Source organism: Astatotilapia calliptera, chromosome 7 (genome assembly GCF_900246225.1).
Source record: "Astatotilapia calliptera chromosome 7, fAstCal1.2, whole genome shotgun sequence".
Taxonomy (NCBI): Eukaryota; Metazoa; Chordata; class Actinopteri; order Cichliformes; family Cichlidae; genus Astatotilapia; species Astatotilapia calliptera.
Window position 1 is genome coordinate 11898389 of NC_039308.1, and position 19669 is coordinate 11918057.

Genomic DNA, 19669 nt, shown 5'->3' on the forward strand with positions numbered 1-19669 from the left:
CTTTTAAACTGTGCAAGAGGACATCCTGAAACATGTCAATATGCATGTAGTTCTAAAGAAAATGAAACAGCTTCTAGGAAAAGCTTTCAAGTGCTGGTGTGGTGGCACAAAAAGGGCTTATTTAGTATAATCGCTTCTATTAAATTCAATATTGGTTTTCTCTAAGACAATAATTCAGTTAAATTAAAGAAGTTATTGGATTTAATTGAAATGCTGGGCTCATTCTCAATTTTCTCATGCTTTATTTCTTTATACTTTATAAATAAAAGAGCTAAAATGTGTTAAAAGAAATAAAGATTTACAGACTTTGATAATATATATTAAAATGATTATTTCCTTCACTTTTTTAAGCCTTGCAGCTGTTAGTGGATAACTGCCCTGTTCTTTGTGGAATATACACTCCAAGCTCACTGGTTTTTACTTCGTATTCAAGTCTCTTTTTAAAAAAGAAAAAGAAAATCACAATTATGTAGTTTCATTTTTAAATTCTCAGATCACCTGGAACAGGTTTTTCTACCCTAAAATAAATAAACTATTTTTAACTGTAAACGAATATACATTTGGTACTTCTGGCAGATTATGGTTTTTAGTGAAAGTTCAGTTTTCCATTAAAAAAATGGATCTTTTTAACATCTTAACCTGGAATCTGAAAACAATTCGCATGAAAAGACTAAAAACAACAGTGAGTTAAGTTTGTTCTGCTGTACGTGAGAAGTAAACTAAAACAGACTACAATGTGTGTCCATAGCAAAGAAAGATCATGTCGCACAATACAACAGTGTTGACTCATGGATGTGCTTTTAATATGCTTTTGGAGAACAGCAGAGCTTTCTGGCACAGGAAATGTTAGCTTTTAGTACGCTTTTGCTGACAATAGAATAGAGTAGAATATCACAAGATTATTTTGTGTTGACATTTTTTTCATACTATCAGGACAGCGAATAATTTTACCCAATAAACACAACCATGGTGTGCAAAAGACATATTGGCAGGAAAACTAAAGCCATAACATACACACAGACAAATACACAGCGACAACAGACTGACAATGCAAACAAGTCCACAATTGTAAATACGGGACTCCAAACGAAGCGTAAACGTACATGTACAGCACAGAACCTGCAAAGTACACAGAGTTAACAACCTTGTACACACAGAGTCTGTTCTTTAAGCTCACTGTTCGAAAAAGCAGCTTAATGTTGTTAAAGTTGGGTCCTACTCACCCTCTAGCAGTAAGACAGCTTGCTTCCGGAAGATCTTCACCAGCATGTCATTTAAATCAATTTCTTGAAGCTTGCCCAATAGTTGCTCTTCATTGCGACACACTTTCTCCTGAGCGTAAAGGCCGTCTGGCATCACTCTCTGCTGCCCCAGTCCAATGAGAGCTGTCTCCACGGCCAACGACAGGAAAGACTCTCCTTCTTCCAAGAAACGCTGCGCTGGGAAAACCGGATGCTCCGTCCATCTGCCTGAACCCAGCGAGCCTGAGGGTAAGAGAGAGAGTTGGGAGGAGGACAGGGTGAGAGATGACTTAGCAAGGACAATGTCCCCTTTGGGGTGCAGATTGAGCTGAGTATTGATAAATCTACTGATCTGTTTGTTCATTCTCGTGTTCCATTTTCCTCACTGTGTACCCTCCTGATGGTAATCATGTGTTTTAATGGTTTAATGATGTCTTGGCAGACCTTACAGTTCATCCCAGGAGAATTAACAGTCCCTAATGAGTGCGCGCACACACACACGCACAGTTATAAATAGCACAGGCTTAATTGAAAACCTTCCCACCAAAAAAAAAAGCCTTATATTCACTACAAAAAGTTCCTTCACTTCTTGAACTCATATTGACAACTCATATTTTTACCCATCAATCTACACTCAATAAACCTTACGAAGTAAAGGTCCAAGAGTCTCAATGCAAACCACCACAGCTGAAGTGTGTATGAGCAGTGTATGTATGATACACAACACTTTGGTATCAAACAATTTCTCTTTATAGTTGGTGCTTTGATACCATCTAATCTTTTCATAGAGTTCGTCATACATCTAAAAAGAGAAGCCCTCTGCAGAGAAAAAAAACATGCAAACCAACTCAACAGCACTGCACTAGTTAGACCTTTACAGTAAAACAGCTGGATGAGTCAGTCTGAGCAAAATATTTATGACTGCTAAGAGCTTAAGAAATTGTATATAAAGGGCTGAGAGAACACGAGAAAAAAAGACAGCTAAGTGAAGGATGGTGGCAGTAGCTCCCTGCTGTGGTGGTGCTTCTAAGAAGGGGAAAGGGTAAGGGAGATCAGTTAGGACTAAGAGAATAAATGCAGCCAAACAGAATTTCTTAAAGAAACCCCCCCCCCCCCCCCCCCAGAGACCAAAGACTGGGACTACAGTTCAGCTTTTAGCGTAACAAGAATCTAAACTGGCAAAGATAATAATGGAATGGTCTCAGGACAAGTCTTTAGGGCTGAAGTTGAGTGTCTCAGCCAACACCCCACAGACTACCTGTGGAAAACTCTGAATACAGCAGTTCAGATGCTTGCCATGCCATCCTGCCAAGCCTGACAAGAGGTAGAAAACAAAATGGGATGAACTGCCCAAATCTAGGTGCTGCATCTTGGAGACCTCCACCCTCGACAGGAAAAGCCTGTGGACGCTTTTCCAACATGACACAATTACATAACTGCAGCTAAGGGTACCTCTACAAAGTACTGAATTAAGTCTCTGAAAACTTCTTTTAATAAGGGGATTTCAGTTTTCATTAAGAATTCATTGTAGATTGATGGTGATTAAAATCAGGGTTATGTTTTTAAAATTAAATCTAGAACATAAAAATGAAGGGCCCTGAGCAGTTCCTGAAGAAACTGTTCTTTACAAGCAAAACAGAGTGCTAATGTGACGTCTGTTCTGGCTACAGTACGCTGAAATTCGTCTCGCTGAGCTCCCTGCATAATTAATGCATTTTAATTGGAGTGTTTTTCCTGCTGCATTTCTTATTCATGAGCTGTTATTGGAGGATGACTGGAGGCCAATCAGCATGTCTGTGTCAACTGTGCTGATTGTGACCTGAGGGCCTGCAGCTCTGACAGAGAAGATACAATCACTGCAGTGTAAATGTTGGAGGCACACTCTGGAAAATGAGTATGAGTATGAGTATGTGTGTGTGTGTGTGTGTGTGTGTGTGTGTGTGTGTGTGTGTGTGTGTGTGTGTGTGTGTGTGTGTGTGTGTGTGTGTATAACATCTGCAGCAAAGGAAAGCAACCATACATACATAATCACTTGAGTATTTTCATTTTCAGCTACAGTATATTTCTATATCATTGCATTCAGAGAACAATATTGTACTTTCTACTACCACTACATTTCTTTGACTTTGCATCCTATGGTAACACTACAAAATCCAATAAAATGTTAAAGCTCATCAGTGACTCACCATACTTTTGCCCTATTACCTCTTAAAAATGTGTGCCTTGTAGGGTTCTCTAGGTAATTTCAGCAAACACACATCTTCCATAAATATTATCAACCCAAAAAAGGACATGAAAATATCTCACAAAAGAATTAGAGCAAACAAAGGCACCAGTCTTCAGAAAGACTTTTGGCACCAGAGGATGTGAACGATCTGCACGCACCTGAGAAATCAAGCAGAATTCCCTCCTCGCTGCCCCTCCCCATCTCCATGAGGGTGCTGAAAAGAGTGCCGATGGGGTCCAGAGGGTGGCCCACCCATCCTTCCAGGTTGGTGACTGCTGTAATTCCTCTGTTTAGCAGCTCTGCAGTAACACAAAGACACTAAGTATTAGTTTATAACATTAGTTTAGGCAGGCTAGGAAGACCATGTCATGATGCTGAATAAGCCTAAAACATCCATGTATCTCATATAGGGTGTACTATTTAACTGACTTAAGCCTGCACACATTTCTGCAAGCCCCTTTGCAACCCAAATCCACCACACATCCTCTTTTCCTGTTGTTTCTATATTGTCTTTTTTTAATATTTCCTGTTGTTTCTATATTGTCTTTTTTAAATATTTCCTGTCACCAGAACAGAGTCGGATATAAATTCCTGCATATGAAATAATCTTTCATGGTCGTAAATGACTGTTGATGAACTGTTGACATTCTGGTGTTAAACTGATAGAAAGTGTCACAGAAAACTAAATACAGCTTGTATGCATATCTAAAAAGGGTCTCCAGCAACAGATGTTGTGACCCCCACAGAGCTATGATGTCAGTGTCATTGAAGGAATACATAGATAGGAATATATAGATACAGATACGCAGAGACACTTTAATCTACTCCATAAAGCACAAAAAACAAATAACCTGTGGAAAAGGTCTCCAAGATGCAGTTCCACTTAATCCACACATGCAAATTTCTAGGTCTGTATTTTTATTCTACAGCTCTGTTGGCATAATTTTGCATGATTTACAGTTAATAAAAAGCCCCTATTTATGTTAGACCGGTTTTTCATAGAGAACTTTAAGTGAGCCACAGGGCTCCACCAACAGAGTAATTGAGCCCCAAATAAATGTTTCCCATGAATGTTCAAGCCCAAATTTGAATTATACAAGCAGATAACACCAATAACCTTAACAAACAAACAAAAAAAACAAGAGCAATCGAACAGATGGCTGTTTGTAAAGATGCGTGAACATTTGCACTTTAGTTCAATGCAAAATAATGTTTTTGCATTTGTTGCATACGTGCTTGATTGGCCAAGTTCCTGTAAGAGGGAAACCTAAATAAGAGCAAGCGAGGATGTGTTCTTCTTCGCGGGTGAACAGACGTTGTGTATACAGATAATACAGCAGTAAAATGAAAACAGACTTTGGAGGGCACTGATTAAAAGTAGGAAAGCAAAACTAAAGAGCACATTAAAAGAGGGTACACTGACCTTTTTTGTGGGAGCGAAAGAGCTCCAGCTGTTTCTGCTGCTGCCGCCGCAGTGTGTTGACGATGGCGATGGCCAGCCTGAGCGCTTCTTTGGGGTATCCGTGTGATCTCAGGGCATCCACTCGGGCACACGCTGTAGGGACGTGCTCTGTGGGAAGGAGAAGTTATTTCATTTGTATTCCTTCTGCTTTTTTTTCTACATTTATTTCTTGTTATCTCTAACCACAACTCTTCTCTCTCACCATGCCACAAAGGCCACCCTCGGGTGTCGAAGAGGGACGAGTCGAGGTTCTCATGGTAGCAGTAGTTGGTGTAGTGGTCCTCCGTGATGATGTTTTGCAGGTGGGGGTCCTGCCAGTGCAGGTCGCAGGCCTCGATGGCTCGTGTGAAGACCGTCCGGTGAGGCCGAGACAGCGAGTCTGTGAGAGACGTCAGATGTTTTTAAACGTCAAGCTGCGAGGTAGTGGAGTGTGGTGGTTTATTTTGTGTGCCTAATTAGATCATTTAATCAACATAGTTTGATGATAAAGGCAAAGCAATTTATTAATTAAATTTCCATCTGAGAAATATATTTGAAGCCTACATGATACTGGTTCCCTTCGGGTTCCTCCTATGGCCACCTGAGGCTGACTCTGAGGTCAAGCGCAAACTTTTTTTTTGATTTGATAAATTTAGGAATGATCAGGGGTTAAAATGACCAGGAGTTAAAAGGCATGTTTACAGCCTAGTACAAAAGTCCTGATGGATGGTTTCATTTTTGTGACACAGTTATATTTCCAGTCTTAGATTTCGCAAAGTGCTACAAAAGCTGAATACAAATGTTTAAGATTGCTTGAAAAATGGCAAAAAAAAAAATCATATTTTGCATGGTTGGATCTTAACAAGGTTCCAAGTAGAGCTTCAACATGCAACAAAAAGACATGGCAGTGAGAGAAAACTTTTTTTTGAGCATTCAATTTATTGATCGGGAGTGTATATGAAAAAGACAGAGAATAAGAGAGTGAGAAGATGTATAATGAATAAGTTGAATAAGTTGAACTGAAAAAAGGTCAGTAACATAACAAGTGCAGCGTGTTACAGGCAAAAATCTCAGCAGTAATAAAAGGTCCCTTCAGCTCATTTGAAACATTTTTATTATTGCCTGAAAGAAACATTAATTTCGCTGGATTTTCTCCGATTTAGCTAAAGCTGAGGAGAGAATAGAGCCAGAAAAAGCTTCAGGACCTCAAATGTGTTATTAGGATCATTCTATTAGTAAAAAGGTAAAAAGCCTCACGGCCGCCGAGATTGAAAGGAGACTTGATTTTTTTTTTTTTTTGGGGGGGGGGGGGCAGTGCTGCTGGAGATTGGACAAAGAAATGATGTGATGCAGGAGAGCGTCTGGGAATAAAACAATAGGAAGACATATTTCTGCCTGGTGTCATCTCACCTGGGTTACCAGCAGGGCCCTGGGGCAGAACGTTGGTCAGATTGGTCAGTTCGCTACTATGGTTACCGTCCTCCAAGGGGCAGACATCCACGCTGTTCCACCTGCGAAGCTGACGTAGCCAGAAAGCCTTCTGCTCAGGTTTGCAGTGGGGGTTCAGCACGATGCACATCCACAGGGCCCCTGCACACACATATCCAGATATATTACACTTACAAACTTTGCTCTCCTCTTCTGAGACTTGCAGCAAGAGAACAGAATGAAAAAAAAAAAAAGGAATTTAATAATCCATAAAGTTTTGTAGCTTCAAGTTAACTTGTTAAATATTTGAGGGCTGCTGCTAGCCAATACTTTCATTATTGATTAAACTGTTGATTATGCTGGTTTATAAATCATGAGATTGTTTTGTGCTCAGTTGAACCGGCAACCTTAAGGGCTGAAAAATGAAGCAAACATGGAAGTGCCAAAAAAAAAAGAAATACAAGAAAGGATCTGCAGTTCCCCTAATGGCCACTTGAGGCTTTCTGCAAAAGCAGACCATTTACCTCCCCTGTTAAACTCTGACAGCCAATTTCAGTTTCAAATTTCAGTACAGCTAATTTCCCGTTACAAAACATCAGAGAGCTGTTTTTGTTTTAATAACTCACCCTTTTTGATACTGATAAAGCTTAAAATTTGAGGTGACTACTTTGACTGATGGATAAGCCGACACTGGCAAGTGTAGCTATTAGCCTCACCTGCACGAGCTGAAGTCACCTTTTCATGTAAATTATAGCAGATTATAGCAGATTATAGCAGATTATAGCATTTTAATGAAATTATCTGTCAAGTAATATAGCTTGCTGTGTGATTGAGACCATCAAAGAAGTCTATGCTTCGACCGCTAAGCGCTAATCAGCAGCTATCCATGCCTGTGTGGATGCGTTTGCATATGTTTTAGTTTATCAGTTCAGCTTGCTAGCACATGCTTGTCAGCATTAGTTAATAACTAAGTACATCATAGGCTTCTCTAAATATGGTTATTTCTAGCTCTGGAAAAACTAACACCAACAGCCAAAAGAATAAAGGTGAATCCTGCAGATGATTAGGCTCTGTCCATCTTCGATATACAGTCTATAGGCTTGTAACGTCAAGTCAAGAATCAGTTTGCTGTCATATTAGATCAATAAAAGCTCAAAAGCTGGAACCAAAAAAAGCTTTTTTAAACAAACAAACAAACAAACAAACAAACAAACAAACAAACAAACATAACACAGTTGAAAGACAGTTTTGGACCAGCATTTTACATATCCAACCAAACAGATGGATATATTTTTATGTTATCGACTAAGCAATCAAAGCTGAAACCTGAATTGATAAGACAGCAGGAAATATTCATATTGTTGTTGTAACCAAATTCGAGAAAGTGCCAATTTGTTCTGAACAGTCCAAGCATGTGCTGCTAATATATGATGTTCTGTTTTGTGTGACAAAATGACCACAAAAGGAAAAAGACTAAAATCAGTAAGTGATTATGCCAATTCAATTCCTGATGCTGTATTACTCAATTAATTGTTGCAGCTCCATAAACAATTGGGAGATTAATTGCACTGTTGGCTAAAACCATGAAGACAGTAGTGAAAAAAAATAACACACACACACACACTCAAAGAGGCTGAAGAAGGATGAAGGGAATAATGACTATGTTAGGGCAAAACGAAATTGAAAAAAAAAAAAAAAGAAGATGTCCAAAAAAAAGAGAAGACAAGTGGTGAGGGGAGGGATGAAGTGAATACAGGAGGGAGGGAGGGAGGGAGGCTCACAATGAGGGGGAAGGGGAAGGAGGAGACAGGCTTTATCCTCTGTCTCTTTGTTAGGGGTGCACCAAGGACAACACGGAGGAGGGAAAACAGCAGGGCGACGTCACACGTGAGTGACGAAATGCAGAGAAAGAATCTTCAACAGCAACACACAGGGGAAGGAAAGGAAACAGAAGATGGGGAAATAAGTAAAACATTAATATTTACGATTTAAGATTTAATATTAGAATTTTTATAAAAAGGACTTAAATGTTCATGAAAACAGGATTTTGAGTTTGTTTTTAAGGGAAATCTGAGTTATCTTTGATCACAAGCAAATAGGTCAGCTTTACACTTGGAGTCTGGCTGGTTTTGTTTCGTTTTTGGTCTGTTTCTGCAAAAGGAACAGTCACCATCTGGGACAAGCGATTAGAATCAGCCATAGACTGTATATAAAAGATGGGTGAATCCTGATGTCACCTATTAGCAAACTCCTGTTATGAGGCCTCAAATGGACCATCACATCAGTCTTGATTCGATTTGTTTTTTGTATTTTTGTTTGTTTGGTTTTTTAAACAGGATGTCACTTGTTTTATGCGGGAGCATAATTTACAAAATTCATATTCAATAAGACGTAAAACTACCGATTGAGATAATAAACTTATCAGGAAAGTGTTTACTGAGGTCATAGAGTAGGGGAGACAAAGAGTTATTTTTCTATAGACTTCTACATAGCAAGAGTTCTTTTTGCAAACAGTGGAGTTTCCCCCTGCTAGAGAACAGGAAAAAAAAAAATCAGGTAAATAAGCTTATTGCTCACATAAAGGTATAAAAACTAGCGGTGGATGAATGCAAAGGATTTCACATTCTTTATCTTGCAAGATTTTGAATCTCAGAATTTCAAAATGTATTTCTGTAATAAATGGTAATAAACAATAGGACATCTAAGGGTTAAGAGAATCATAAGAAAAAGACAGCTGGTTGAACTGCACTGTAGCCGCTCACATACTAAAGCTGCCACAAATTGGTTGAAATTCTGTTTGTGTGCCTGTTATCACTGTACCTAGTTCGTCCCACAGCTGCCTGTACTTGTCAGTCATGGCCGTCCCCTGTTGCCTCCACAGCGCCAATCTAGGGTCACCCATGAACTGCTCTGTGATCAGTGTTAACATGCGAGCTCCATTGGAGTCCCTCATCTTCAGCATCTCTCTCACCTGCAGAGACAACGTCACTGTGAGTAAACGGTATATATCACTTTTATTTAATCAGATAATAGGATCAAAATCAAGGTGACAGTTCCGGATTATTTTAATTTCACCAAAGAAATAAAACACTTTTAATGTAAATGATAAAAGACCAAGCATGGATCATTCTGGTACCCCTTAAGGTATTAAATTTGGAAGGTGTTTTGACTATCAGTGCAAATAGCTTGTAGAGTATCAGAATAAATATACATAAAATCAACAAAATCACCGTACATATAAGACATGATGTGATTAGTGGGTCAGTACCTTGCTGAACAGTAAGTTGAGCTGCTTTCCTGAGCCATGGTACCCGCCCTGGGAGAGAAAGAGCTTGACCTGTTCCTGGACTTGCTCCTCATCCAGATGCCAACAGTTCTCGTCATCTACACTTGCCCCCGCTGTCGGATCAGGAGCTCCTGCAGTGAATGAAAATGAATAAGTCAGTAACTCTTAACAACAACTAGATGTCCTCATAAAAAACTGATTTGATGCAGTGCAAAACAGTATGTAATGTGAAAGCATCAAAAGCACAAGTACTTATATATTCGTATGTCCATTAATGCATATGGTCTTATTATTTTAAACAATGATTAAACAACTTGCGCTGATTTCCAAACAAGTGTCTTTTCAGGGAAGAGCACAAAATGAATATGGCACCATCAGCATATCTACTAGTTTACTTTTTGCATTAAAGCATTAGTGCTGTGCAAGCTTAAATGCTGATCAATAGTGAAAATAATGCAAAATCTGCAACAATAAGCATTCTACATGAGCAAAGAGTGCATCCTTCATTTCTAACGCTTAACACCCAACTCCAGGGAATATATAATCCATAAGGTTTATGCTAAATATGTTCCACTATAAGTACACACTTAGTCATCCTTATATTCTGATAACCAGTTATTTAAATCATAATTTAAACATTCATATACTGTATTGTAAAATACTTAAAAGATTTAATTTGTCAACCTGGGATTCAGAAAGTTAAAATGGACAATTTCGCGATGTTCTGACATTTTAAGGGTAAAATGATTCATCAGTACGGGCAACAGTTTCAGCAGCAAAATTAAAATCATAGTTAGCTGCAGCACTACTTTAGATTTGTTCTGTACAACAATCTACATAAGACCATTAATACTAAAGTAATTCAGAAACACACAGGTACATTTTCAGGCAGATAATTTGTTCAAGAAGGTAATTTTCAGTTTAATTTTAAGATACTAAAGCTACATATACAAGAGATGCTTTTTAGCATAAGATAATGTATTCAGGCAGACGTTTGCTCAAATATATATGAAATGGGGACTTATGTGTCACTATGTATCACAAATACACACAAAGAAAGTCTCCTTCTTGTATGCTGTAGTACAGGTGCACTTACATACACAGTACATATGGAGATGACAACTGGAAATCCACTGATGGAAGATGAAGAAAATCTAATCTAATCCAGGTACATGGATTTATTTGTGTCTGTTTCTGTGTTTATGGACAGCCTGGTCTTTGTCTAAAATCACAAACCACCCTTAAAGCAGTGGCTCCACTCACCGTGGACCTGGTTGATCTCTGAGTTCTGTGACAGTATTTCATCTGCCAGCTTCTGTGCTGTCGGCAGCACATCTGTGTGATGCACTGTGATAAGGTACTGAACAAACTTCTGCAGTTGATCTCTGTTCATTTGGAATAGAGTCTCTGAGATGGGCAGGCGCAGTTTGACCTGCTCTGGCTTCCGTACTCGGTACAGTGAGAGTGCCACAACGTGGGCACAGTAAAAAATGTCCTTGTTGCCACAGCTGCATGTCACTGCTGTGATTTTGCAGCGGTCGAAGCTGACGCTCACATTGCAGACTAGCTCTGGCTCAGAGGGTGTAGCGGGTTCCCTTACTGTGCCACTGAGGTGAAAACCTGCAAAGAGACAGAAATGACCATTAGAAATTAATCGCACCATGTATTTTCATGTACATAATTTCACCATGTACATAATCACAAACCACGGCTTAAAATTAAAATAAGATATACTTTGTTTATTTATAATTTCCAACAAACCTGCATCCAGCATAGAACTCAAACCCACAATTTTGAGATTAAAAGTCTCATGCAATATCTACTGAGCTACCGAGGATCTGTGCTGGGTCCTTAACTGTTTACACTCAAAATATTCTTTTTCTTTCTTTTTTTTTTTAAGGAAAAGGCCAGTTGCCCTTACAATATAAGGTACCTTAAGACAAATATGTGTTCTAGGACTTTTTAAATAAAACTTAAAGTGAATTGAAGCTTATTGTTGTTATAATTGTATCCAATACAATAATATCATATAATATATGTTTGGTAACATATTACACTATATAATATAATGTAACTACTTTTGGGATTAAGGAGCTAGTGAGAGTACTCCAAAACAGTCAGTTAAACAATGAGCTGCCAGATTATGGTAATAATTCACTACAAATGTATCCCTTCATACAACTATTTTTATCTTTGGATGTTGTTCAGAATGATCCTATTCTCGTTCTTTGGTTCTACCTTAATTTCACGTGATCGACAAAGTGCTGCCCAGGTGAAAAAAATGGACACAAAAAAGGTAAAGGGCACGACTGAGTGCAAAGACCAAAATTTTCTCATTTCCTTTTCATTTCCTTTCCACAACACCTTCAGTGTTTACCTTATCCTCACCAGCACTTCAGCAAAGACAGGATCGTTCACAGGCACTGAGAACTGTTATTGTATTGTGAACCTATGGCCCTCTCATGGCCAAAATGTACAGGCCTCTGTGTGTTTGGGAAAAAAAGAATTTAAAAAAACGTATTTTAATGTGAATGTGACCTTGAATTTACTCTTCCCAGCTTAGGGGTTTTGACAGGGAAAAAACATAAATAAAAGCCAAATGTGACAAATACAGATTCAAAAGAACAGCAACACCACGTGGGAGTGAGGTTTAAATATGTGTTGAGTTTTGAGAGCCATAACAGATGGACATGTTTTGGCAGAATATGACAATGCAACAAGTACTTTATGGGTAAAATTCTTCTGTAATTAGAATAAATGGGCAATCTGACTGAGTTAGTGGGTTATCAGTTGATGACAGATGGTTTCATAAACTCAGCCAGAGCTAAACTGATATAAACAATTTCATTTAGTCTGTACTGTTTTAATCTTACTACAGGGAGCACATGCATAGCTCATTTTACGATACACAGGCAGAACAGTGGCTTATTTAGACCTCGAATCGCAGGAGCATGATGTACGTCTTGCATCATGTTGTCATTCAAACTGAAAATCATGTAACGTGGCCAACAGGGAGGCTGATAAGCCTCCATGCCAGACAGTGACAGATGACAGACAGCATTATTAGATGGTCGCTTGAGCCAAAGAAAATGGGAAATGCATTAAAGAGCCAACCTTCTGTCAGATGCTGTCTATGTAATCGTTTGAAAGCAGACAGAAAGAGATTTAAATCATATCTCTTTAGAAATGAGATGTCTTTAGAAAGTGATGTTAAGATATTCAACCAAGACTAACACACACACACACACACACTTATATTCCTTATTCTAACTGTATCTGTATGATATCCGGTCATCTCAGGCATACATCTCTGGCTGTGAGGACTGAAGCCCCACGTATGAACTTTCTGTTTGTCAAAAGCAGTCAGTCAGTCAGAACAAAGTTGGCTTTAAGATAGAGGGAATGGAGCTAAAACAGCTTCTTTTTTTCCAGACAGAGGATGAACTAATGGGATACACGAGGGAGGAGATCAAGATTATTTCAACTGTGAGTCAGCAATAGAGTCCAAGAATAAAAATAGTGAACTGGAAACTAGCATTATAAGTCTGCTTTAAGCATATTAAAGAGATTCCAATACACTTTCTGTACAGTCAGCAATCATTTAGCGTGTGCAAAGACTGCATGAGTTGAAAAAGAGCAAGACCAGATGCTAGCTAACTTTAGCTAACATTAGCTATCAGCTTCTGGTCTTTTCAGGACAAGTAATGACACACCAACAAAACCCGAGTACAGTAAGTGAGCACGAGTGTTCTACTCCCTGCAAGTTCACTTTTTCTCACCAAATCTCCTAGTACAAATTTGTTTACTGTTAAATAAACGCAAAAATGTTTTCAAAGCCTTCCTATATCGAATAACATCATAAATGTAAAATCTGTGGCTCAACTTCTTTGAAACCAGAGATCAAACTAAAAAGAAGAGAGATCAAGAGAGGCGCGAGTGTTTTTATGGACAGCACTAAATCTGTGTCACAGCTATGAGTATTTGCAGCAATATCGCTATGACGCACGTGGTCACATATTTATAGCTATTAATGTTAGTGCTGAATGCAACTTCTGCAGTTGCAACATCAAAATCGGATGTTCCCTTGCTCGGTAAAAGAAGCGAACAAGAGTAGGTGTTTGTCTGCAGATGTGATGGTGCTTTGTGAGAAAAAACAAAAGAGGCGGAAGGACTACAAGACAATATCTGAGAGTGAAACTTGTATAGAAATAGAAAAGAAAAAAACTAAGGTGTTTCAGTTCTTTCTGCTTTTCCAGTTGAGCAGACACTCAGTCAACCACACAACCACCAGTCCACATCCTGTCTTTTTTTTTTTTTTTTTTTTTAAATACAGACACACATATACACAACACACACACACGAGATGAAATGTGTGGTGCTCTCCGTTACGCCGCCCTGCCCCAGTCATGCCTGGCCTACAGCTGAACCACTGACGTAACAGAAAGAGAGTGACTCGAGAGGAGGGAGGAGGCCACCACTGTGCTGCTGGAAAAATCGGTATGCCCTCAGCTGAGTGTGTCAGTGAGCACATGCAGGAGTTGCTTGGCGGCGAGCCAAAGCCCTGAGCTCAGCATTCTGTAATGCACTTCCTCGCTCTCTCTGTCTGCTCTTCACAGCTTGCATAATACAGCTCTGTACACCACATAGCAACCATACTTAACTCCTTCCCTCCCAACACATCAGGAAACTAGTCTGGAGCATTTTAAGAACTAAAGCTGGAGATGTGATGCAGTAGAAATGCAAAGACGTTTTTTATATTTATGTTACCTATACTTCCATTTAGGGGGGTGATAGTTACATGGGTAATTGTTACTGTTGTGCTACTTTATTCCACTTTGACCACTAGAGAAGTGATTGTTACATTTACCCCTAATTCTGCGCTGCTAAATATAAGAGCTCTCCATGAATGAAATCTCAAGGACTGCTATTGGTCTTTGGGGCACTTTGGGAACCCTGGAACTAATGCATACTACCGGTTTGTTTTCTAAGTAATGATACTGCAGTTCACCAGTGTCGAGGTGTAATTTCAAGGTATGGAGGTCTTCTACTGTACAAGTACCTAACAACCCTGGAATCCACCACTGGTTCTTCTTGAGATTGCTTGGTTGATGAAACTGGTTGCAACTCTTTGCAAGAGAGGTCACAAACAGAGTCAACCACTATTCATTTCCTCACAGTTTTAAGTTGCACCAAGGTCGGTGCGTAAGATGTCAATTTATCTGCAAATGGTCACCAACTACTTGCTAAGTGTTAGTGAAATAAACACTAACCAGAAAGAGAGCGTATTTATCCTTAAAGTAAAAGCTGCTTCTTTGGAAGCGTTGGTTTCAACAATAAGACAAAACGTTTACTTTGAAGTTCTCCGATTCTGGTTTGCGACACGCTTTTTCAAGTTTCACTATAACTCAGTGGTTAGTTAGTGACTGTTTGCATACATGTAGGCATCTTCTATGAAAACTACAGGCAAACACCACAATCTGCTGGTCCAGCACCCCCTGTGCAACTAATTTCACCCAGCGACAGCGAGGAATCTCCTGCAACCACTCGCCAACCAATCAGGAACAAATTTTATTTCTCTAGTGAAATTTGGTTTCTAGGGGGTCACTAACCAGCATCTAGCCTTATGTGAGTGAGGCCTCTGGGGCTTTGTTTCAGGAAGACGATCAAAAGAGCTTGACATTATATTAGAAAAAAAAAAAGGATGACCCAATTAATAAAAGTGTTGAGGTAGACCTTTCTGTCTGAAATCCAGCAAAGATTAAACAGCTTAATCTAATTGTTTTAGAACAATTAGGGAAAAATAATATTTAATACTATATTTGCATTTTATTTTGTAACATTTATGTGCAGAAAGAACCAAAAGCAGGACCAAATAATAAAATAGTGGGAGGCTATTAGCATTATCTGCAATGTACATTCCGCACATAATGCTGGTTTAGTTTTCAATACCAAGCCAACCTCTTTTAGCAAGTACATACTGCATACGTGCTTGTCATATTAGTGAAGATGCTTTCTTTATTTGTTTTCGTGCATCTGAATATGCCTCAGTGCATTAAGGGCCATTGTACATGCTGTTTAAAAAGAAACTTGCTTTTAAAAGAAAATTGCTTCTTCAGATATAAAGAGAGCTGCAGATACCCTGAATACACTCGCTTGCAAAATTGAGGTTTAACACTTCACTCCCAGTTAAGCCGTCTCTATAGGATTCAGTGAATCCTATAGAGACGGCTTATATAGAGGAGGAAGGGGGCTGTGGTTGAAAACAGGCATAGGATGTTAGCCTGTGAAACAGCAGTAGCTCAGCTCCATGTAGAGTTCAGCCTCAGAAGGTGTTGTGCCAGCAACTGTGAGCTTTGTTGCACACTGAAATTGTGGCTGTAAGGGGTAAGTCACCGCAGTGTGGCCAAGCATTTCAGCTAAGGTGGTATCTTGACTTTATCAGTGTGTGCATTGTGTGTTGGTTCTGGTGACAATGGGGAACCTAATCCCTCACCCATAGATACCGAGGTGCCTCTGGGGCTGTAGGAAGGAACAGTAAACAACCAATCGATAGTCACAGTGGACTCATCACCATCTGTCTTTAATTACTGGTTTTAGATCAGCTTGCACTTTCAGGGCTTTATGGTATAGCCACTAATCCTAATCGATTTTTGTGATTAATTATTTCTAGCAGTTGATTGGATCAACAAATTTTTCAAACAAATTCATGATTTCATCTTTTTTTTTCTTGCGAGACATAACAAAACTGTTAAGGCTAATGAATGGGATGTTGTGTTATTATGCAATTTCCTTGCATTATGAGTGAAAGCCAGTCTGATCTTTTTTCTTACACTTAAGAACTTGCACTACAGCACTTATTAACAAGCGCTATGGTGCAATACCATCACAATACCATTTCTTTTTCATGTTTTCCATATGAATCATAAACAGGTGTGGGTGATGGCTTTTTACTGGTTAACGTAATCCTTATGCTCCACTGCTACAGAACTGGAGATTTAAAACTACTCATAGTTTGAACATTGGCTTAATCGGCAAGCTACATAACTCAAGTTAAAACAGTTGTAGACAACAAAATCATTAATTGCAGAATTCAAATTAGAGGCATTTTTTATCTTCCTTTTTAATTTTTTAATATACACTTCCCACCTGTCAATAGCAGTAGATGTCAGCAATATGTTTATGGTTTATCCCCCTAGACTCATTCTAGTGAATTTAGTATCTCAGGAGAAACTTGAAAAAAATGTATTTAAAGATGAACTTGTTTCAGATTGAATTATATGTTAAATACACCACAATATCACACTATAGGTGACAAGACCAAAGGTCAACAATGCTGAGACATAATATTGTGAAAAAACTATTTTCTGGACTGAAGGGAAAAGAAATACAATCTATGTTAATTCTAGTTCTTATTTTAATGCAAAGTTAGTATTTAATATGTTACTGTACATGAAAGAGCCACTGTTAATAAGGTCTTCTTCTTTTCTTTTAACAGCTTGATGGTGGTGGCAACCATTAAAGGGAACTCCATAATCAACATTCTTTGTCAAATTTTTTCAGTAAACTTCCTCTACACATGCCTGAAACCTGAGCTATCCCTCTTATAATACTCATACATACTCATACTACATACCCATTTCAACCCTTGCCTCGCCTAGCACTCCCAAATCCTTCTCTCCATCATAACAAACATCTCTTTCCCTTTACCACCACAGCCCTTACATTTGAAGTCCTTTTCCTTCTCTTTAACGGTCTTTGAACATGCCTTTCCCCCTTGTCCTCTTCATTAGTCTGTGGCCAATAGGAGCACAGTTTCCACTGGCACCCCATTGGCCAACAAAACTGGAGGCAGAGGTTGTAAGCCCAGGCCTAGACAATCCGGTATGGAAATCTCATTCTTGATGATTCATGTTTTTAATTTGGCAAAATCTTTATGCCAGGAGGCCTTCTTGAAACAATCCTCCCCACTAAGACTGGCTGTGTCACTAAGAGTACACTGCCCCCACCCCCTGTGACTGGGTTAGCCACTGTCAATAAGTTAACCTGCTAGAAAAAGGGGCTTGAAAGGAGCTGATGGAGGCAAACCTGAAATAAGGTCAATGAGGATTTGAGTTAACTAGGTCAATCTGTGTTCCTCTTAAGTGAACACCAAAAGCTCCTTCCTCACACCGTGAACCTCACACGCTAGCCGATAAATGTCATACCTGGTGCCAGTTCTCACAGCCCTACAGTGACTAAAAGTAATTAGTAAAAGTAAGTAAAAGTAAAAACAAGACTATAGCCAAAGACAGTGATCTCCTTCCTTGTATCCAATGTCCTGCTTTTGAAACAGAACTCTAGAAATAGCAAACTGCGATGAAATACTACACAGCTGAATGAGTCCTCCTCTGACTGAGCAGACAGAAATTCCTCAGCACTCTCAGAAAAACAAGAGGCCACCTTCACCATGCATGAGAAACTGCATACGGTCTCATCACTCCGAAAAAATAAAAATAAAAATTAGAAAACAACCCAAAAACAACAACTCCAGCAAACACCATGGAAGCCCATTTCACCATGCAATAAAAAGAGGCTGATATTTGAGTTTAACTGCTGCGATTCAGGCTCCAATGAGGCCTGTCTGGCCTGTAGCAAGGATGGGGAAAAAACTCTTATGGTTTTGAAAGAACCACTGCAGTTGGAATTACTTAATCTGGCAGTGAAAGGATAGAGAGACCAGCCTTTTAACAGCGACATACCACTCTAATAGCAGCGGCAGCAGATGAATCGATTAAGAACATAACTATCAAAGCACTTAGAGATGCTGCACTCCTTACTGCCTTCATGTAATGCAATTTGAGGACTATGAGAGCAGGTGTCACACATAGCAGTCAAGCATTTTTCCAAGTCTTGAATTGCAAAAGACTATATTATTATTTTGATTAGAGTGTAAATGATTTCTCTATTATTAAATTAATTGTTTGGACTTTAAAAGATCCAAACACTGAAAAAAAGATACATATTGATATCTAGAATAACTGCAGAATATTGTTTTTTGTAGATTAAAATCTTTTCAAATCTGATAAATCAAGCACAGTGTTACTTCAGACCAGACTTAGCAAAGATCCACGAAAATCCTGAGATCAGTAGATCCAATATCGGGTCCCATCAGCTGATACTCTTCTACTTAGCAAACTCACTATCTTAAATAGAGCGTGCTACTTAAGCTGTTTCAGCCTGTCCGTATTTGTTATGCTTCTACAAGCCACTTTGCAGCCGATATGTACAGGGTGGGCCATTTATATGGATACTCCGTAATAACATGGGAATGGTTGGTGATATTAAAGTCCTGTTTGTGGCACATTAGTATATGTGAGGGGGCAAACTCCTCAAGATGGGTGGTGACCATGGTGGCCATTTAGAAGTCGGCCATCTTGGATACAACTTTTGTTTTTTTTCAATAGGAAGAGGGCCATGTGACACATCAAACTTATTGGTAATGTCACAAGAAAAACAATGGTGTGCTTGGTTTCAACGTAACTTTATTCTTTCATGAGTTATTTACAAGTTTCTCTTTGTTCACAGCCATTGACATGTCGAAGAGGTTAACACGTGAGGAGCAGATCGAAATTGTGTTGATATCTGGTGAACGCAGTAACCGGGTCATTGCAGCAGATTTCAATGCAAGACACCCTACGAGACCACCCATCTCCCATGCTACAGTTAGCAAACTGCTTGCTAAGTTTTGTGAAACTGGTTCAGTGTTGGATTTGCCAAAATGTGGACGCAAGAAAACTGTCACTAATGAAGAAACATCAGTGGCTGTCCTCGCTTCAGTCAGCAAGAGCCCACAGCGTAGCAAGAGCCCACAGCGTAGCATGAGCCCACAGCGCAGCACTCGCCACATGTCACTGGAGAGTGGCATTAGTCGAACATCCCTTCGGCGGATATTAGGTACTCACAAATGGCACCCTTACAAAACTCCAGCTACTGCAGCATCTCAACGAGGATGACCCAGATCGGCGCACAAAATTTGCAGAATGAGCAAAACAAAAATTGGAACAGGG

At 39.2% G+C, this 19669-nt stretch overlaps 1 protein-coding gene across 1 annotated transcript in view; it reads right to left on the bottom strand.

The window, feature by feature from the left end:
* Positions 1–19669, bottom strand: part of LOC113025404 (zinc finger SWIM domain-containing protein 6-like) — a 50314-nt gene that overhangs the window by 8566 nt on the left and 22079 nt on the right. The window contains exons 2-9 of the mRNA XM_026173104.1: positions 10887–11243; positions 9606–9754; positions 9158–9308; positions 6320–6499; positions 5133–5309; positions 4892–5038; positions 3627–3767; positions 1224–1484 (exon numbers count right to left, since the gene is read on the bottom strand). Of these exons, the coding sequence (XP_026028889.1) occupies positions 1224–1484; positions 3627–3767; positions 4892–5038; positions 5133–5309; positions 6320–6499; positions 9158–9308; positions 9606–9754; positions 10887–11243 (1563 nt within the window). The remainder of the gene's footprint in view (positions 1–1223; positions 1485–3626; positions 3768–4891; positions 5039–5132; positions 5310–6319; positions 6500–9157; positions 9309–9605; positions 9755–10886; positions 11244–19669) is intronic.